Raw genomic sequence first — 22,554 nt, 5'->3', positions numbered from 1 at the left:
AATTGGAAATGATTCTATTTAAGAGAAAAGCCCGGCCGGCAATGTTTGATTCTTTCCGCCTCTGGCGTAAAGAATCCAAACAGAAAGAAATTAAGCAAATGAAGAAAGATAAGAAAGAGCAGTATATGACGGTTTTACAGGCTGCCCAACAGTTTAAAAATGATGAAGCCGATCAGATGGTTGAGGTTTTGGAGAGACAGCATCGTATGGCAATAGACAGATGTTATCCTGTGTTACCTTCTGCTTCAAAAAGTAAGGGTCCTGACTAAGATCCTTTTGTGTCCCATCTCTTGACGCTACCTCCACCTTATGTGTTAGGTGCTAATGCACCTCCATTACAACCTGTTGTTAATCCAGCTGTTCTGGATCCTACACAGTTGCCTCTTCCTGTGATTCCACCTCCACCCCCTTTGCCACCAACTCCTGTACCTCAAACTCCTGTGCCTCAGCTTCCTTTACCTTCTGCTGCTACTGGTTCTTCTCCTGCTTTACAGAATACGTTGTCTCCTGTTTTATTGTCAGATTCTCCGACAGCTCGACATCGTTTAGTTGAAACTGTTTCTGGTCTTTTGTCACCTTTTCTTGGATCTCTTTTCTTTTCTCCTACTTCATCTCGAAGACAATTTCGTAGTCAGATTCCAGATTTGGAAGAACGGACTAGGTTAGATTCTCTTGCTCGTAATTGGATTACGAGTAGTTTACAGTATAGTGTGCGTGATATTTTAGACACCTTTCTGCAATGGAATGCGCCTACGCAGAGGTATGTCTTTAATATTATGTGCAACACTCTTATCAAAGAGTGGGAAAATATGGATTTGGATTCATCTCCTCAGGGTTTATTTGAGATACGCGATCAATTTGATAAGGGACTTATTGTAGGTCCTGATGTAGAGTCTGCTGTTCAGAAGCTTATTACTTTCGGATCTTCCTTCTTTTCTCAAAGTTCTCTTGAACCTGATCCTGCGGTTCGTCGTAAGATGGCACAATATCCTATGCGAGAAGTTCCTCCGATATGGAGGGATGAAGTTCCTCAAGTAGGTGCTAATCCACCAATTCCAGCTCATTTTCAGCGTATATGGGTACATGATCCATGGAAAAGATCAGAAGTGCTGGCACTTAAGCAGTCCTTACCGGACCCTCGTAAGAATCCTGCTGGGTATTATAAGGAATTGTTTCAGACTGTTAATGCATGCATTATGAGTTTGGCAGATATTGATTTGCTTATGGGAAATGTAGTCCCACAAGCTTTATGGGCTAAAATTCATAGGCAAGACCATGATCAAGCTTTAGGTGGTAATTGGGCTGATATTGCGGCCGCAGATGCAGCACAAGTAGGTGGTGCCAAACCTAATGATCTGATTACGGAGTTGCCCGGTAAAATAATAGATCTTATGAAAATGATGATGCCTGCTGTACGCGTTAACTGGGATAAGTTGGCAGCGTGCAAACAAAAAGTCGATGAAAGTGTCTCCGAATTCTTTACTCGTTTTAAAGAGACTTTCATCGACCATAGTGGTCAGGATATGAGTACTGAAGGTGGACAGCGATTGTTTGTAGATAAATTCGTTTTTAATTTACTTCCAGAACTATAGCATAAATTGTAACAATCTGAGAGTGCATGGGCTGTTTCCTCAACTTCCCATATATTAGCTACTGCTCAATATTATGAAAATAGGGATAAGGAAGATAAGGAGAAAGCGGAGAAGAAAACTAAAGAATTAAAAACGAAGGTTCTTCTGCAACAGGCTTATCCTCCTCATTCTGCTCAGCCCCAATTTCAACAGCCCCCACAGTTTCTGAAGCTGTTGCAAAAACCTGAATCTCCAGCTCCGCGATTTCCGTTGGGTCCTAATCAATGAGCCTACTGTAAAGTGGAAGGTCATTTTAAGATTAGTTGTCCCATTCTGTTGCAGAGTTATGGAGAATCACAGCCACGAGGTCGTGGAGATTCTCGGTCAGTGTCCAGAGGTAGAGGGCGTGGTGCTTCGTCTCAGGAACGACGTCCCTCTCCCCCTCAGGACTCTGCAAATTATTTTGACCAGCGGAATTCTCAGTCTGCACAGTATTACAATGACGATTATTGCGCAGACGGTGAGAATGCTGATTTCCGCACTTGCTAGGACAGCCATAGACAGAGTAAGGGAGTCGTATCAATTCCAGTGGATCAGGATGGACCTTATGTTAATGTTGTAGCATTGGGTATTACGGAACCATTTATTTTGGATACTGGTGCAATGAGAAGTTCTATTATGCATTCTAAACTCCCTGGGGCACCTTTGTCTGGCTTAACAAATGTTTCTGTAGGATTCTCTGGCGCCCCAGTTAGCAACCCTGTTTCTTGTCCTTTGCCTATTTCCATTGGTCTGTACGTTTTAGAAGCTCCACTTCTTTTGACGACGGGTTGTGGAGAGAATGTATTGGGTTTGGATTTATTGAAACGTCTGCATGCCACATTGTATTGCTCGCCATCTGGTGTATATCTTACTTTAGGTGCTAAGTTGACTTCTCTGATATACGTATCTAGAGACCAACTGCCACTTGAACTGCGTTCGCTTCCTACTACGCTTTGGGCTACGGGTCCGAATGATGTTGGTTTGCTTCAAATTCCACCTTATGTGATTACTGTGAAGCCTGATGTTAAGTTACCACGCATTCCACAATATAAAATCTCTAACGATGGTGAGAGAACACTGTTGGCTATTGTTCATGACTTGGTTCAGAAGGGTGTGGTCGAGGAGACCAGAGGAAATGTTTGTAACAGTCCTGTTCTGCCTGTTTTAAAGCGCACTGATCCTTCTTAGCCACCTGTGTATCGTTTTGTGATAGACCTCCGAGAGGTCAACAAAATTGTTGTTCCTCAGTTTCCTGTTGTTCCAGATATTACTGCTTTGCTTAATATGATTCCTGCTTCCGCAGCTTGGTTTTCGGTCATTGATCTCAAAAATGCTTTCTTTAGCATTCCCGTTGCCGAGGAGAGTAGGGATCTCTTCGGTTTCTCTCTTGGAGGCCGAAGTTTTCGATTTAAGCGTGCACCTCAAGGCTATTGTGAGAGTCCCTCCATATATAGTCAAGCCTTGAAGTCTCAGCTTGACACTTTTTCTTTGCCATCAGGTGCTACTCTTATCCAATATGTGGATGATTTGTTAGTGGCTGCCGATTTGGAAGATGTTTGTGAAAATGTGACTGTGTCACTTTTGCGACATTTGTCTGATCTACACCACAAAGTATCTCTTTCTAAGTTACAATATTGCCGACAAGAGGTTACCTATTTAGGTCATCTCTTGTCGAAGGAGGGAAGGCGATTGACCCCAGAACGTATTCAAGCAATTGCGCAAATGTCTGTACCATCCACACAAAGAGAGGTGCGTGCTTTTCTTGGCATTACCTCTTATTGTAGACAGTGGATTCCGAACTTTTCCTTACTAGCTAAACCCTTGTTGGCACTCACTCTGAAAGATACGCCCCAACCTTTTCCTTGGACTGATGAATGTCAAAAGAGTTTTTCTGATTTACGTACTGCTTTGTGTTCGGTAACCCTGGGCGTAGTGGGCGTAGTGGGGCTTCGCGGAGCTACGTGAAGTGGGTGAGAAACTACGCCCACCTCTGCACTCCGCGCAGCCCCACTACGCACCGCAGGCCTCCCTCCCGCCCTCCCTCCCTAAATACTTTAAATTAAATGTGTAAAAGAATTAAAAGGCACTTACCTTGCCCACCGCTGCCCGCCGCGTCTCCGGGGCACCCTCTCTTCATCGCCGCCATCTTGTGTACTAATGCGCATGCGCGGGCGGCCGCGCATGCGCATTTCTCACAAGAAATGCGCATGCGCGGCCGCCCGCGCATGCGCATTAGTACCCAAGACGGCAGCAATGAAGAGAGCGAGCCCCAGGGACACGGCGGGCAGCGGCGGGCAAGGTAAGTGCCTTTTAATTCTTTTACACATTTAAATTAAAGTATTTAGGGAGGGCGGGAGGGAGGCGGGTGGCGGCCAGCTACGCTCCGTCTGCGGAGCGTGCGTAGTGCCGAATTCTATGCCTGCTACGCAAAATGCGTAGAAGCCGGCACTACGCACACTCCGTGCACGGAGCGTAGCTGCCCGCCCACCCTTAGTGTTCGGCTCCTGTGTTGGCTACTCCAGACTACAGCAAACCCTTTACACTTTATGTTCATGAGAGGGAAGGTTGTGCATTATCAGTTCTGACACAGCAATTTGGAAGGAAACAAAGGCCATGTGCCTATTTCTCAGCTACATTAGATTCAGTTGCTAAAGCATTACCCAGTTGTCTTAGAGCAACAGCGGCAGCAGCGATTTCTATTCGTTAATCTGCTGGATTGGTGTTGGATCATACTCTTAATGTTATGGTACCACACGCAGTAGATACTCTCTTGAACATGACGAAAACTCAGCACTTAACGAGTGCTCGTTTGTCTGGATATGAGTTTACGCTTTTAGCAAGTCACATACATATCAGGAGGTGTAATGTCCTGAATCCAGCAACATTGTTGCCTATTTTGGATGAGAAAAATGTACAAGATCAGCATGATTGTTTTCTTCGTACAGAAGAACAGACTAAAGGTCGAGTTGATTTGAAAGATACACCACTTACGGATCCGGACGGGATCCTGTGGGTAGATGGGTCTTGCTTCAAGGTTCCTAATGGCGAGATGACAGCAGCTTATGCTGTTACAACTCTACATACGATAGTGGAAACTGCACGCATTTCACAGAATTCAGCGCAAGCTGCAGAGTTGATTGCGTTGACGAGAGCATGTGTGTTGGCGAAAGGAAAAAGAGTGACTGTTTACACAGATAGTCAATATGCGTTTGGCGTTGCCCAACGCTTCGGCCGTTTGTGGAGAGAAAGAGGATTCTTTACCTCCCACGGTACTAAAATACAGCATGGTCAGTTGGTGACTGACCTTCTTGAATCACTTGCCTTGCCTACTCAAATAGCGATTGTGAAGTGTAGTGCGCATCAAAAGATTACTGATGATGTGGGTCGAGGAAATGGTTTTGCGGATGAAATAGCGAAGGAAACGGCACGGAATGTTGAGTCGAATGTACGTTGCAGGACCGGCAAGTTGGGTCACAGCCGCTGGTATGTGAGAAGACACAGTAGAAAGCGTGAAAATGATTCAGAAAGAAGCAACTGAGAAAGAATTGAGTAAGTGGAAATAAAGTACGGGAATGTTGGATACGATGGGATGTTGGACGGAATTGTCAGAGCATCAGCGATGGTTGTTACCAGATGCGTATGTATTACCTGTGGTCACTATGGCTCATGGACCAGCCCATATTAATGCAAGGGGTATATGTAAACTCCTAGCTCCAGTATGGCAGAACGAAAATATTCCTAAATGTGCAGAAAATGTGGCGAGACATTGCATTGTTTGCTTGATGCATAATCCAGGAAAGGGAACTCCAACTCCAGCAGGTCACTTTGCTCCCCCAACATATCCTTTTGAGGTACTGTAAATAGATTACATCCATATGGAACGTTTCAATAATCTTAAGTATGTCCTGGTGGTGGTTTGCGCCTTTTTGCAGATGGATAGAGGCCTACCCCCTAAAGGACAATACTGGTCTGTCTACTGCCAAAGTCCTTCTGAAAGAATTTTTCCCGAGGTTTGGTTAGCCGCGCATTGTCTGGAGTGACAAAGGGAGTGAATTTGTAGGTCAGATTATGCAGAAAGTGTGTGGGGGTCTTGGTATTAGACAGAAATTTCATGTGGCAAACCATCCTCAGTCAGCAGGTTTGGTAGAGTGTTATAATGGCACTCTGAAACTTAAGTTAGCAAAGATCCAGACTAGTACAGGCCTTTCCTGGCCTGATGCCCTGCCTTTGGCACTCCTCTCAACAAGAATGACTGTCCATTCTTGTTTGGGGCTGAGCCCATATGAGATTGTTTTCGGGCGCCCAGCTAATGTTTGGGGAGTCCCTCGCCCCAAAAAGTACTCAGACATTCCGTATCCATTGTTGGTTGATTATTTGCACGACCTCACAACTAAATTGCATGTTATTCGTCAACAGGTCCAAAACGCTTTGCCGGAGGCCTCCTCAGATCCAGGACACTCCATCCAACCCGGTGACTGGGTGTGTCTGAAAAACTTCCAGAGGAAGAAAAATCTGGAACCTCGTTGGGGGCCGCCGAGACAAGTCCTACTCACCACCCGTACAGCAGTGAAGGTCGTCGGTAAACGAAACTGGATCCACGGCGTGCATTGCAAGTGGGTACCATTGCCTTTACCTTACGACCAGTGGGTCCGAGAAGGCATTGGGGACAGTGAATGTGAAAAAGTACCTAGGTTCATCCCGTTCAGCAGTGCACGCCTGGATTGGACTAGTTCTGAGAAAGAGGACAACAACGTTTTGCAGGAAGCTGTACCTCCACACCTATGACTAAACACATCGGATCCAGAGACTTTATTTAAGGACCAGACGATACCTGGCAAGACACGATACAACCTGAGAGAAAGGTTGCCTAAGAACAATTAAACTCTGTGCTTTATAATTTTGTCTTGTGTTAAAAAAGTGAAAGATTCCTTTTCCACTATCTATCAGGGTCATGGTAGGAGTCTTAGGCTGTGACCTGAATAGTGACTAGGTCAACAGGACTTGCAGTGTCATAGGACGGCTAACAACCACAGCTAAGTGATTAAGGAAGATTATCGTGAGCAACGCCTTTAGAGTAATCGATAGCATAGGAAAAGAGAATGATGTCAAAATTATGAAAAGAAATCATTATAAGGAATTAATATTCAGTCGTTGTGGCGTTGCATTATGTATATGTTTTTTCAGTATGTTTATGCAGTTTATTAGCATGTGTAGGATGGATCGTACACAGTATGCAGCCAACACCTGTCCCTACTTCTACTTCTTTGATTTCCTCTACTACTATTTCTCCGCATAAATTTTACGCACTCCCAGACCATGAGCAGATGAGAAGAATGGAGTATTTTAACAATTCATTTATCCAACTGTTACATCAACATCAATTGGTAGTGAATACTACTGATTGTTGGGTTTGTGGACTCATACCACACAACACAGAGAGAGGGATGCCATATTTAGTCCTTCCATTTACGTATGAAGGTTCTGCCAGGGCTTATCTGGCTATGTTTTCTAATGCATACCAGAACCTACTCCGATATCCTACTGTTGGGTCCTATAATGGTGGAGTAGATTTCAGTCATAGCTCTTTGATCAAGGGAATAGTGACCATGGCAAAAATAGCTGATATTATCAAGATTCCCAAAGATAAAAAGAGAACATTCGATGGATGGAACGTGACTCGGTATGTCACTAGTCTCACTGATAAGATTAAACAGAAGAAATGTGCACCAATTTGGGTTTTATCCCAGAGAGGTAATATGTGTTTACAAATAAATGGCCAGAATACCAAGTTAAGCAAGAAAGGAGTAATTGTTCTCACATATATGTCTATACACCCTTGACTCCTTCACCGTTAGTTCCATCTCACGGCACATATTTTATCTCTCATGATAACGCTTATACATGGCTTCCCACACATTTCTCAGGGACATGTTATATAGCTTTCCTTCTTCCTCTGACATATACTGCTCCTGCAGATCACCATAGAAGGAGATTTGGTAGAGGGGTTATTGATGCAGAAGACACAGCCGGACAAGAGGGAGGAGATTTCCTGAAAGGAATTCTCGCCTTTTGGGATCCAATGGCAAATAGTAGAAACATCAGACGCCTAGTTCGTGTGGTCGATGCTACCATAAATATAACTTCTGGAGCATTAAATAATCTGACAGCTGAACTTCAGGCGGATCGCCTTATGACTTTGCAGAACCGAATGGTTCTAGACATTGTCTTGGCTGATAGAGGCTGAGTCTGTAAATTGACTGGGTCTAGTTGCTGCGTTTACGTTCCAGATAATGCCCCTGCAGTATACCAAGCCATCTCTAAGCTACATGTCATCTCCAAGTCCATTCATCAGGACACTGGAGACTGGTCTGTGATGGGATGGTTTTGGGGACTACTGTCCATATGGGGATGGAAAGTGTTAACTTTCCTTGGAGCGATTCTAGCAATCATCTTTTCTTGTTGTCTTTGTTTACAGTGCGGTCCAGCCATTTGCGGATTTTGTGCCACTGTGTGTGTTTCTAAGCCAGTAACACAGGAAACAGAGAACATCAGAATGATGTTGCAGCAACACCTCAATTACCTCATGACCATCAATATCGATTCAGACTAACATGAGTATTTTGTGCTTTGCCTGAGTATGGCAAAAGGAGGGTCTGAGGTTACGTGGTTTTCGACTTCGCTTCGTATCTAGCCGCCATTTTGTATTTAACCGCCATTTTGTGTTGCCTCCCTCAGGCAGCACGGAGGACGTGGTAAACGCGATGTTTTTGCTCTTGCAGCTGTTACGTGTCCTTCCCGTTAAAGAGTAACTTCTGCCTATGTTTATGAAACCGATGTCAGGGTCTCCCGAGTTTCGTAAATCCATGTCTAGGCTGATTAATCCATGTCTTACTCCACTATTTGGGTCCCACCATTCTTCTTGACTTTATCTTGTTTAACTGGCCTTCGCTATTCTCTTTTTGTGTTCTCCTGTTACATAGACTGTCCTTTGAAGCATTCAACATGTTCTACCACCTGCAAATTGAATTACAGGCACTAGTGTTGATTAACCTGAAGGGAAGAGAGCACACAGGGTCTGAAAGGAGGGTGTGTTTTAGACATTCAATAGCTTGTTGTCAAACTATTCCTATTTGTCAGTTTTGTATGTTTTGGGAGTTGGCATTGTAAACTTGTGTACTATAATAGTCTGTGCGCCACGGAATGAAGTGGCAATCTCCTGATAACATACCCGCTGGTGTACTTACAGGACCACTGTGCTTAGCTGCAGCTAATAAATCTGCTTTTCTACGCCTAACAGAGTGTCACGTTTCTCTGTCTGCCAAAGCAGGTGAACTCGGAGATCTTAGGCGTGCCCTGCGCCGCCTGGTCAGGTTCTCCACTGGTGCAGGGTGGGTTGTGCTAAATGGCAGACATGGAGGGAAGGAGGGAAGGAGGGAGGGATGGAGGGAGGGAGGGAGGGATGGTCTTGGCTGCAGCTCCGGCCCTGTACAGTGCCCCTGCTATTACTAGTGAGTGAGAGGCATTGAGATGGTGGTATTGGTGGTGGTGGTACTGGTGGTGGTATTTGTGGTGGTGGTGGCATTGGTGGGATTGATGGAGGTAGTGGTATTGGTGGTGGCGGTATTGGTTTTGGTGGTGGTACTGGTATTGGTGATAGTACTGGTCTTGGTGGTGGCAGCATTGGTATTGGTGGTGGTGGCATTGGTGGTAGTGGTATTGTTATAGGTGGTACTGGTATTGGTGGTGGTGGTATTGGGGTGTTATTGGTATTGGTGGTAGTGGTGGTGGTGGTGGTATTGGTGCTGCTATTGGTATTGGTATGGGTGGTGGTATTGGTATTGTTGGCAGTGATATTAGTGGTTGTGGTGGTATTGGTGGTGGTACTGGTGGTGATGGTGGTATTGGTGGTGATGGTAGTGGTATTGGTGGTGGTATTGGGGGGTGGTATTGGTGGTAATATTGGTGGTGGTGCTATTGGTGGTTGTGGTATTGGTGGTGGTATTAGTGCTGGTGGTATTGGTACTGGTATTGGTGGTGGTATTGGTATTGGTGGTGGCATTGGTGGTGGTGTTGGTGGTGTTGGTGGTGGTAGTATTGGTGGTATTGGTGGTGGTCTTATTAGTGCTGGTGGTATTTGTGGGGATGGTAATAATGGGGGTGGTGGTATTAGTGGTGGTGGTATTGCTGGTGGTGGTATTGGTGATAGTGGTATTTGTGATGGTGGTATTGGTGGTGGTGGTAGTGGTGGTGGTGGTGGTATTGGTAGCAGTGGTGGTATTGGGAGTGGTGATATTGGTGGTGGTGGTTGTATTAATGATGGTGGTGGTGATATTTGTGGTGGTGGTATTGTTGGTATTGGTTGTGGTAGTGGTATTGGTGGTGATAGTGGTATTGTTGGTTGTGGTATTAGTGGTGGTATTGGTGGTGGTGGTATTGGTGGTGGTGGTATTAGTGGTGGTGGTGGTATTGGTATTGGTGGTGGTGGTATTAGTGGTGGTGGTGGTATTGGTGGTGGTGGTATTGGTGGGAGTAAAGTTGGTGGTATTGGTGGTGGTATTGGCATCGGCAGTGGTATTGGTGGTTGTGGTGATATTGTTGGTGGTGGTGTTATTGGTGGTGGTGGTACTAGTGGTGGTGGTATTGGTGGTGGTGGTGGTGGTGGTTTTGGTGGTGGTGGTGATGATATTGGTGGTGGTATTGGAGGTGGTAGTAGTATTGGTGGTGGTATTGGTGGTGGTATTGGTGGTATTGGTACTGGTGGGGGTATTGGTGGTGGTAGGGGTATTGGCGCTGTTGATGGTGGTGGTATTGGTGGTGGTGGTATTGGCAGTGGTTGCGGTTTTTGTGGTAGTATTGGCAGTGTTGGTGGTATTGGTGGAGATGGTGGTATTGATGGTGGTGGCATTGGTGGTGGTAATAAAACAGGCTTTTGGAAACAATCTGTCAGGTGGCTTTAGTAGCAATGACATGTACACAGATGTGCTGGTGTAAGCTTCAGTCCATTAGCACAGGATTATTTGCTACCTGGAATTCACATGACTTAATTCGCTAAATATTTCTAAATCCATTTTACTTGGGGGTTGAAACAGACAGGAGATAAAGCTGGGTTTAAGTGATTGAAAGCAGGCGCCCGTGTTATGGGGGCGGCCGTGCTGCTTAAGAAAGCACAAGTGGTTTCCTCTGAAGCAGCGCATGTCTGGCCTGCAGTAAGAGAAACTCAATAAAGTAAATAGTGCTTACAGACTAAATAAAAGGTCCCGTGTAACAACCGAAGTAAAAGGGCCAGTCGCCATTGGGAGGGTACAAATGAAGACACAGCGGTACTAAGGATTGACTAACAAGCCTCTTAACAAATCCAAAGGCAGCATTTACAAAAGACAATGACACAAGCCAATGAAAAATATGGGAGGAGAGTGTGCGCAGCTTCTCTCCCATACTCTACTACAGCAGTCTCCCACAGCGAGCAGAGTATGTGCGCTGCCACTAGGCTCGACCTAAAAAGATACCTGGAACGCTTTAATATTTAAAGGCTGGCTCTGGGTTTTTTCTATTTTAGGACTTTTCTGGTCTCTTCTTTTCGTCTAGCTATTTCTTTAATAGATTATTTTCCTGTTTCCATACCTACACGGGGGTCTTTGTGGAATGGCCATGAGATTCATACAATGGGTCTTATAAATGTGGCCTGATGAACTACAATAATAGATAAGATCCCAAATTGGTGCCAATTAGGGTTATCTAGGCCCACTAGAGGTTCTAATGTGGCTGTATGAAAACCCTTAAATAAATGAATGAATATGTAATTAAATAAATGCGTTAAAAAATAGAAAATAACCCAGTCATGGTCAGGCTAGAAAGGGAGGGGCCTCCAGGTCTCCAGATGGATTATTACAGCATGGGTGAAGCCAACCTACGCCCAACTTGTGGCATAAGGAACGCTGGCACAGGCGGCACAAAGGGTCCACACCCGGCAGAACGCTCAAGTATCATCTAGCAGGATTACAACTGGGTACATTAGGTCACCTTTGTGGGTCTCAATATTGGAAATCACAAGGCCACTGCCAGCCCCTGATTCACTCAATGTATGGCGTGTTATGTTTTGGGAACCCCAACTAGCTACAACGGACTATTTCCGGTTGACAACGCATCCATCAGAGCCAGCACAACCAACTCTTGGAAACACCAAGATTCAAGAAAAAGAAGTCCCTAAATGTATCCTTCTCAGAAAGTGTACCTAGAGGCCAAAACTTGTTCCTTGTAGTCATTCTAACAATTTCCTCCTTTCACCTTTTCCAGTTGAGAATCTTCTTGTTTCAGCATTGTGTCCAATCATGAAAGTTCACCAACTCTGTAATATCTGGAAATGGGTACTGTTTCTAAAAATATTCTAAAGCTTTATACCCTATATATATTTATCCCACCCTTTGACACTGTTGCTTCCTATGCATGTAATGTCTGATGGTTCCCAGTTTTTATTATACGTTATAATGGTAACTATTTTATACTACATTACATTACTTGGCGCAATGCACAGCTTTTCCTACATTTGTGAAATTGTTCTTATGTGAAGTACTCAGTTACCCTTTGTGTTAGTCCATGCTAAAAAAAACTGCTATTATATAACATAAATAAAAATACCCCCCTCTGACTTTCCTGAGCCTGATTAGCCAAAAGTTGACTGTTCACATTTGCGCATGGTCATCCACCTAACCTGTGGCTCATCTCACGTGAGGAGATGTGTCTTACCACCTACAGCCGCGGACTTTGGAACGGGCATCCAGGTTTAAACCTCACCCTCGGCTCAACATTCTGATTCTCGGAAAAACACTTAGCGCTAGGCCTGTGCGTGAAATTCCGCCTGCGATGCCCAGAGTTTTTTCCTCGCTCGCTGTTAAGTTGGCAATCGCTAGCAAGGAAAATCTTACTCCAGTACCCCTCCAGGCGACATTTCTCAATGAGGGCGGTCGCGGATAGTCGCTACCGCTCGCATTGAGAAACCTTCCTCTTTGTGTTGAGGAAGCTGCCACTCGAGCAGAACATCTACTCGAGCAACAGAAAGAAGCAGCTCCCACTTCCACTGCGTGTGTTGCAGTTCGCGCTGATTTTACAGTGTGGGACAAAACACCCGATGCTAGAAATCAGCATGAATGGGGAGACGAAAAGCACTCAGCCACTTGCGGAACTCCCTGTAACGCGGAACTCCACCAGGCCTACTTAGGGCCTGATTTAGAGGTTGAAGGACCGAATACTCCACAACAAATGTGGTGTAATATCCTGTCTGTCCGCTCTATTTTGAGTCGAACAGACTGTCAGGTTTCTGAAGGTTGTGCCCCTGCTGACTCTACACGAGCTGCCAATGTAGGTGCATCAGACTGTCTGCCCTGTTTAGAGCAGATGTTCTCTACTGAAGGAGCCATGATCTCCATAGATCAACCAAGATTTCTAAGTATGACAGACAGTAGTCCAGCCAGAGCAAAGTTTGCCTTGTTAAAAAAAAGACATTGCCTCAGGAAGGCAAGCAAGCAAGTCTGACACCCAACCGGACCAGTGCTTAATTTGAGCCTGTGGTTTCTGATGCTCGGCTCCAGCACTTAATTATCAATGCCTGCCCTTGTAGCAGTCTGCCACAAGGTGGCACTGTCTGGCTAGTTAAGAGATGACCACAACAACAGTTCATTATTAATTCAATATGCGTTAAAAAATACTCTTACCTACCGCCCAAGCCATTCTAATAGCTTTTGGGGGTCTGAAATAGTCTGAATTGTCACACTTGTATGAGTGTGATAATTAGTAGTTGTGTTGTTACTATTATTGTCAGGACTTGCAGGGGCAATGTGTGGTTCAAGGAGCAGTGGCCTCCTGACAAGAGCACTGGCACTTATTTTATTTTTTTACATATTAACCACTTACCCAAACCATAACTTTGTCTGTCTTGTTCCAGCCCAACTGGTTAGCCAAAGGTCACTCAATCTAATCAAACTATTGGCCATCGGAGTTGTTATTTCTCGTCTTCCTCCAGCTAGAGCGGAATCTATTTCCTGAGGCCCACCGTGGTGCCATGGAAGCCACCCCAGGGCCGGGGCGAGTACTTACAGTTTGTCATGGTGTACGAGGCGCATGTTTCATTCTCTTGGCACAGCATCCTCACCGGGGGGCACTTCGACGCGGTCTTGTTGAAGGGGAAGGACACTTCGTAGCGGTAACACAGCAGCGCATCTCCTGTGTGGAAAAACTGAGGGTCAAGTTGGACAGACGTTTCTCAGGCACCCATTGGACCAGAGCTGTCAGTTGATCATCTGCTTTAGAGGTGGGATGACCCCCACAATGAATCAAACAATACTTCCAGCTGCACTAAAGTCATTTACACCCATAGTGCATAAGAAGCACATCCTGAACCCACCTATGGGCAGCAAAACGCCTCCTACTCATCACAACGAAATTCTACCTTTCATTTGTTTTTCGTATCTCTATCTCCTTTTCTCAAATATTTTAATAATTTACGTTAGGTTTCTACCTGAACCTTCTCATATATATACCTTTCTTTCTAAATACCCATCTCTCCAACACCCATCCATCCACTCATCCACCCATCCATCTACAGTTTATTATCCATCTATTTCCCACCCTTCCACCTATCCAGCCATAACCCATCTATCCATAGCCAATGTATCCATTCATCCCTACATCCATCACCAATCTATCCATTCAGCCATACCTCCATAACCCGTCTATCCATCCAGCCCTGTATCCACAACCAATCTATTTATCCGCCCATGCATCCATAACCCATTTATCCAACCATGCATCCTTAACCCACCTATCAATCCAGTCATCCACCCATAACCCATCTATCCATCCAGCCATCTAGTCATTCACTCATAACTCTTCTATCCATCCAGCCATTCATAACCCATCTATCCGTCCAGCAATGCATTCATAACCCATTTATCCATCCAGCCATTTATCAATAATTCATCTATCCATTCAGCAATTCATAACCCACCTTCCCATCCAGCAATGTATAAATAACCAATTCGTCCATCCAGCCATGCATCCATAACCCCTCTATCCATCCAGTCATTCATAGCCCATTTATCCAATGACCCTTGCATTTATAAATCATGTACCCACTGACAATAACTCATCTATCTATCCATCCAGCCATTCATCCATAACCAATCTATCCATCCAGCACTGCATTCCTAACCTATTTATCCATCCAGCCATTTATCCATAATTCATCTATCCATTCAGCAATTCATAGCCCACCTACCCATCCAGTGATATATCCAAAATCCATCTAGCCATGCATTCATAACCCATCTATCCAACAAGTCATTCATAACCCATGTATCCAATCCCACATGCACTGATAAATCATGTACCCATTCAGCCACCCATCCATAACCCATCTATCCTTCCAGCCATGCATCCAAAACCCATCTGTCCATCCAGTCATTCGTAGCCCATCTATCCATCCAGCGATATATCCATAACATACCTACCTATCCAGGGATCGCGGCTAGCACTGATCTTTAGCGCCAGGAGCTTGTTCCTAACAGGAAAATCAGAGCGACCAGCACCACATGACACACCAGAGGGCACTGCTTCTCAAGCTGGTTTTGCTGCCGCTTGAGTAGATATTCTACTCGAGCAGCTGCTTTCTCACCGCAAATGGTCGTGACTGCCAGCCCTGAGGGAATTTGGCCAGAGTAGCCGACCAAAACTCCAACTTCACTGGCTGAGTGGAGCTTATCACCCACCCCTATCCATAACCCATCTATCTATACAACCAACCATCCATAACCCACCTATCCATACAACAGTCCATCAATAACCCATCTATCCATACAGCCATCCATCCATAACCCATCTATCCATACAGCCATCCATCCATAACCCATCTATCCATACAGCCAGCCATCCATAACCCATCTATCCATACAGCCATCCATCCATAACCCATCTATCCATACAGCCAGCCATCCATAACCCCAATATCCATACAACAATCTATCCATAATCCATCTATCCATACAGCCATCCATCCATAACCCATCAATCCATACAACCAACCATCCATACCCCATCTATCCATACAACCGTCCATCCATAACGCATCTATCCATACAACCATCCATCCATAACCCATCTATCCATACAGCCATCCATCCATAACCCATCTATCCATACAGCCAGCCATCCATAACCCCACTATCCATACAACAATCTATCCATAATCCATCTATCCATACAGCCATCCATCCATAACCCATCTATCCATACAACCGTCCATCCATAACCCATCTATCCATACAACCATCCATCCATAACCCATCTATCCATACAGCCATCCATCCATAACCCATCTATCCAAACAGCCAGCCATCCATAACCCCACTATCCATACAACAATCTATCCATAATCCATCTATCCATACAGCCATCCATCCATAACCCATCTATCCATACAACCATCCATCCATAACCCATCTATCCATACAGCCATCCATCCATAACCCATCTATCCATACAGCCAGCCATCCATAACCCCACTATCCATACAACAATCTATCCATAATCCATCTATCCATACAGCCATCCATCCATAACCCATCTATCCAAACAACCATCCATCCATAACCCATCTATCCATACAGCCATCCATCCATAACCCATCTATCCATACAGCCATCCATCCATAACCCATCTATCCATACAGCCAGCCATCCATAACCCCACTATCCATACAACAATCTATCCATAATCCATCTATCCATACAGCCATCCATCCATAAACCATCTATCCATACAGCCATCCATCCATACAGCCATCCACCCATAACCCATCTATCCATACAGCCATCCATCCATAACCCATCTGTCCATACAGCCATCCATCCATACCCCATCTATCCATACAACCATCCATCCATAACCCATCTATCCATACAACCATCCATCCATAACCCATCTATCCATACAGCCATCCATCCATAACCCATCTATCCATACAGCCATCCATCCATAACCCCACTATCCATACAACAATCTATCCATAATCCATCTATCCATACAGCCATCCATCCATACAGCCATCCATCCATAAATCATCTATCCATACAGCCATCCATCCATACAGCCATCCACCCATAACCCATCTATCCATACAGCCATCCATCCATAACCCATCTATCCATACAGCCAACCATCCATAACCCCACTATCCATACAACAATCTATCCATAATCCATCTATCCATACAGCCATCCATCCATAACCCCACTATCCATACAACAATCTATCCATAATCCATCTATCCATACAGCCAGCCCTCCATAACCCCACTATCCATACAACAATCTATCCATAATCCATCTATCCATACAGCCATCCATCCTTACAGCCATCCATCCATAAACCATCTATCCATACAGCCATCCATCCATACAGCCATCCACCCATACAGCCATCCATCCAAAACCCATCTATCCATACAGCCATCCATCCATAACCCATCTATCCATACAGCCATCCATCCATACCCCATCTATCCATACAGCCATCCATCCATACAGCCATCCACCCATAACCCATCTATCCATACAGCCATCCATCCATACCCCATCTATCCATACAACCGTCCATCCATAACCCATCTATCCATACAACCATCCATCCATAACCCATCTATCCATACAGCCATCCATCCATAACCCATCTATCCATACAGCCATCCATCCATAACCCCACTATCCATACAACAATCTATCCATAATCCATCTATCCATACAGTCATCCATCCATACAGCCATCCATCCATAAATCATCTATCCATACAGCCATCCATCCATACAGCCATCCACCCATAACCCATCTATCCATACAGCCATCCATCCATAACCCATCTATCTATACAGCCAGCCATCCATAACCCCACTATCCATACAACAATCTATCCATAATCCATCTATCCATACAGCCATCCATCCATAACCCCACTATCCATACAACAATCTATCCATAATCCATCTATCCATACAGCCAGCCCTCCATAACCCCACTATCCATACAACAATCTATCCATAATCCATCTATCCATACAGCCATCCATCCTTACAGCCATCCATCCATAAACCATCTATCCATACAGCCATCCATCCATACAGCCATCCACCCATACAGCCATCCATCCAAAACCCATCTATCCATACAGCCATCCATCCATAACCCATCTATCCATACAGCCATCCATCCATACCCCATCTATCCATACAGCCATCCATCCATACAGCCATCCACCCATAACCCATCTATCCATACAGCCATCCATCCATAACCCATCTATCAATACAACCATCCATCTATAACCCATCTATCCATACAGCCATCCATAACCCATCTATCCATGCAACCATCCATTCATAACCCATCAAGCCATGCAGCCATCCATCCATGCAGCCATCCATCCATATAGCCATGTATCCATACAGCCATCCATCCATAACCCATCTATCCATACAACTATCCACTCATACCCCATCTATCCATACAGCCAGCCATCCATAACCCCACTATCCATACAACAATCTATCCATAATCCATCTATCCATACAGCCATCCATCCATAACCCCACTATCCATACAACAATCTATCCATAATCCATCTATCCATACAGCCAGCCCTCCATAACCCCACTATCCATACAACAATCTATCCATAATCCATCTATCCATACAGCCATCCATCCATACAGCCATCCATCCATAAACCATCTATCCATACAGCCATCCATCCATACAGCCATCCACCCATACAGCCATCCATCCAAAACCCATCTATCCATACAGCCATCCATCCATAACCCATCTATCCATACAGCCATCCATCCATACCCCATCTATCCATACAGCCATCCATCCATACAGCCATCCACCCATAACCCATCTATCCATACAGCCATCCATCCATAACCCATCTATCAATACAACCATCCATCTATAACCCATCTATCCATACAGCCATCCATCCATAACCCATCTATCCATGCAACCATCCATTCATAACCCATCAAGCCATGCAGCCATCCATCCATACAGCCATCCATCCATATAGCCATGTATCCATACAGCCATCCATCCATAACCCATCTATCCATGCAACTATCCACTCATACCCCATCTATCCATACAGCCAGCCATCCATAACCCCACTATCCATACAACAATCTATCCATAATCCATCTATCCATACAGCCATCCATCCATAACCCATCTATCCATACAACCATCCATCCATAACCCATCTATCCATACAGCCATCCATCCATAACCCATCTATCCATACAGCCAGCCATCCATAACCCCACTATCCATACAACAATCTATCTATAATCCATCTATCCATACAGCCATCCATCCATAACCCATCTATCCATGCAACCATCCATCCATAACCCATCTATCCATACAGCCATCCATCCATAACCCATCTATCCATACAGCCATCCATCCATAACCCATCTATCCATACAGCCAGCCATCCATAACCCCACTATCCATACAACAATCTATCCATAATCCATCTATCCATACAGCCATCCATCCATACAGCCATCCATCCATAACCCATCTATCCATACAGCCATCCATCCATACAGCCATCCACCCATAACCCATCTATCCATACAGCCATCCATCCATAACCCATCTATCCATACAGCCATCCATCCATACCCCATCTATCCATACAACCGTCCATCCATAACCCATCTATCCATACATCCATCAATCCATCCATAACCCCACTATCCATACAACAATCTATCCATAATCCATCTATCCATACAGCCATCCATCCATACAGCCATCCATCCATAAATCATCTATCCATACAGCCATCCATCCATACAGCCATCCACCCATAACCCATCTATCCATACAGCCATCCATCCATAACCCATCTATCCATACAGCCAGCCATCCATAACCCCACTATCCATACAACAATCTATCCATAATCCATCTATCCATACAGCCATCCATCCATAACCCCACTATCCATACAACAATCTATCCATAATCCATATATCCATACAGCCAGCCATCCATAATCCCACTATCCATACAACAATCTATCCATAATCCATCTATCCATACAGCCATCCATCCATACAGCCATCCACCCATACCCATCTATCCATACAGCCATCCATCCATAACCCATCTATCCATACAACCATCCATCTATAACCCATCTATCCATACAGCCATCCATCATTAACCCATCTATCCATGCAACCATCCATTCATAACCCATCAAGCCATGCAGCCATCCATCCATACAGCCATCCATCCACACAACTATCCACTCATACCCCATCTATCCATACAGCCATCCATCAATACAACCGTTCACCCATAACCCATCTATCCATACAGCCATCCACCCATAACCCATCTATCCATCCAGCCATCCATCCATACAACCATTCACCCATAACCCATCTATCCATACAGCCATCCATCCAAAACCCATCTATCCATACAGCCATCAATTCATACATCCATCCATCCATACAGCCATCCACCCATAACCCATCTATCCATACAGCCATCCATCCATAACCCATCTATCCATACTGCCATCCATCCATACAGCCATTAATCCATAACCCATCTATCCATACAGCCATAGCCTATCTATCCATCCAGCCATTCATAATCTATCTGTTTACACATCAATTAGAAAGAATGAGAGGTTTTTCGTGAGAACTCTACCACAGTATGACCCCATTTTCTTTGCCATAAAGTTCTGTCTGTGTTGTGTAAATGTCCCATCGAGATTGTCCGTTCCTCGTTTATTTACATTCAAGAGATGTATTGGAATCGAACTGTAGTACCCGGGTGTTTCTGAATATTCATGGGAGAAACCTGAACAAAGTTCACTGTGCTGGACTGGTAGATCCTTGGAAGTCCATTTTCTTATCAGCTCTGGCTTTAGCCAAGACCTACTGATTTTACGAAAATGATATGTATAATTTACTTACTTAAAGGGACTTTCACCAAATCCAAGCTCCCAGTATATCAGCCAAGGAGGGGCCTCCGCTTCAGGGTGGCCCAGTCTTTCACTAACCCCTCATTCAAGAAGCCCCGAGGGTGGGCGCGCTTGTTCATGTGCACACATGCGAGAGATGGCATACCCTCTGTGCACAATGATCGTCATTAATCAGCCGTATGCAGCCTGGGTGGCGCAGAAGAACGCCAGGGAGTCGGGGGCCTTGGTGCTAGGAAGGAAATGACGCACTGGCTGTTGGTTGAATCATAAAAAGTAGAAATATTCAGGGTTCAGCGGGATCCCGGTGCCACTGCACCTGCTGCACAATGGAAGCTACGGCCCAGGCCTGTTCCCTAGAACAGGATGCATCAGTGGCAGGTTACAAGGTGTGTGTACACAAAACTGCGGTGCTCACCCCCAACCCGCCTGCCCCCCCCCCCCCCCCCCACAAACTTTTTCACATTTAGACCTCAAGACCTCATACATAAGGCTCCGCAGCACTATTGGAAAACAAAACACCTCACGTATGACAACACATACTTGAGTCTTCGGCCACACTGCACCTAAAACCAGAAACGTACCACACATGCACGACAAGCCACGCAGCCACATTATGGAAACGCTCTGCCACAATCCATCCAACCCGTAACCCACTGAGGCATTCCTCCTGCATCCGTAGCCCTTCCATCCATCTAGCCATCCATTAAGGAATTTGACTCCACGTTAGCCCCTTTGTGAATCGGGCCCACAGCTATCACCCTTTCTCTCCCTCCCAGTCTAGCGTCAATTCTCACGGGTTCCTTCCCTCTCGATCTATGGCCTGTTCTCTTCTGTTGTTACCTCTGCCTCTTTCTTCTCTCTCTCTCTGATTCTGTCTCCCTCTATATGTTTCGTTTCTTTTCCACCTTATTGTTACCGTCTCCAGAGTCGCTTTCTCTCAACTGGTGTTAAACCTCAAAGGCCGCGCGAGAACCCCTCGGTTATGCCCCCTCCCCGCCACCCCCTCCTCTTTCTGGCTGTAGTGGTATTAAGGGCTGGTGACCTCACCTGTGCCCTCCTGTAAATCTATCAACAGGCCAAAAACTCCACGTGCCTTGGTCACCTGCCCCCACCTAGCGCCCTGCCACATCTCACACAGCCCCCTAAGACACCCAGCCCCTCTGACGCGTGTGCGCCATAAACCCAGGGCAGCCCCCCCCCCCCCCCCAACCCACCCTCACCCCTCTACGGGCCCATTGACCTCCCACAGAGAGCAGGAGTCCCACGAGAGGGTACAACTCACCCAGCGACAGCGCGAGGCAGAGGACCGCCGCGGCGGGCAGCACCCCGGGCCTCATGGTCCCTCAGAGACCCTCAGAGGGCTGCGCGCATCCCTCGATCAGCAGGTGCCGTCGCTCGTCGAGCCAGAATGGCGGCGGCTGCACGATTTGGTATTTTAACATTGTGCCCCTGGGCTGGGTACGGCCGGGCCCTGGCTAACCAGTTCCGGCGACCTCATTCTTTTCAGACAGAAACACCTCACCCACCTGAGAAGGGAGCGCAGCCTAGGCCCGAGTGACGCACCTGGGGTAATTGCTTCCTCCAGCTCCTCACCCTCAGGGGTGCTGGACGTCACCCTCATTAAGCTGTCACTTCAGGGTGAGGTGAATGCTTCAGGTGGAGTGCGGAGAAGAGCTCCGGTGAGGTGAAACACGGGAGGCCGTGAGGTCGAGACCACCACACTAGGATGAAGTAACAGCCCACCTCTACTCACAGAACCGGCCACCACTCCACTCACTCACTGACTCGATCTACGCCTTTGACCCCACATAGCGCCATGAGGCCTTTCGATAGGTGCCTCATACAAATACCACATACATATCACTCCCTTGCAACAACATGTGGAGA

At 45.7% G+C, this 22,554-nt stretch overlaps 1 protein-coding gene across 1 annotated transcript in view; it reads right to left on the bottom strand.

The window, feature by feature from the left end:
* LOC147717856 (uncharacterized) overlaps positions 1 to 22,135 on the bottom strand; it is a 51,156-nt gene extending 29,021 nt beyond the window's left edge. The window contains exons 1-2 of the mRNA XM_086924635.1: positions 21,950 to 22,135; positions 13,704 to 13,829 (exon numbers count right to left, since the gene is read on the bottom strand). Coding sequence (XP_086780761.1) covers positions 13,704 to 13,829; positions 21,950 to 22,004 — 181 coding nt within the window. The 5' untranslated portion in view covers positions 22,005 to 22,135. The remainder of the gene's footprint in view (positions 1 to 13,703; positions 13,830 to 21,949) is intronic.
* Between the last annotated feature and the right edge of the window lie 419 nt (positions 22,136 to 22,554).

The sequence above is a fragment of the Lissotriton vulgaris genome, chromosome 5 (assembly GCF_964263255.1).
Source record: "Lissotriton vulgaris chromosome 5, aLisVul1.2, whole genome shotgun sequence".
In the NCBI taxonomy this organism is placed as follows: Eukaryota; Metazoa; Chordata; class Amphibia; order Caudata; family Salamandridae; genus Lissotriton; species Lissotriton vulgaris.
This window is presented reverse-complemented; position numbering and strand designations above follow the sequence as displayed.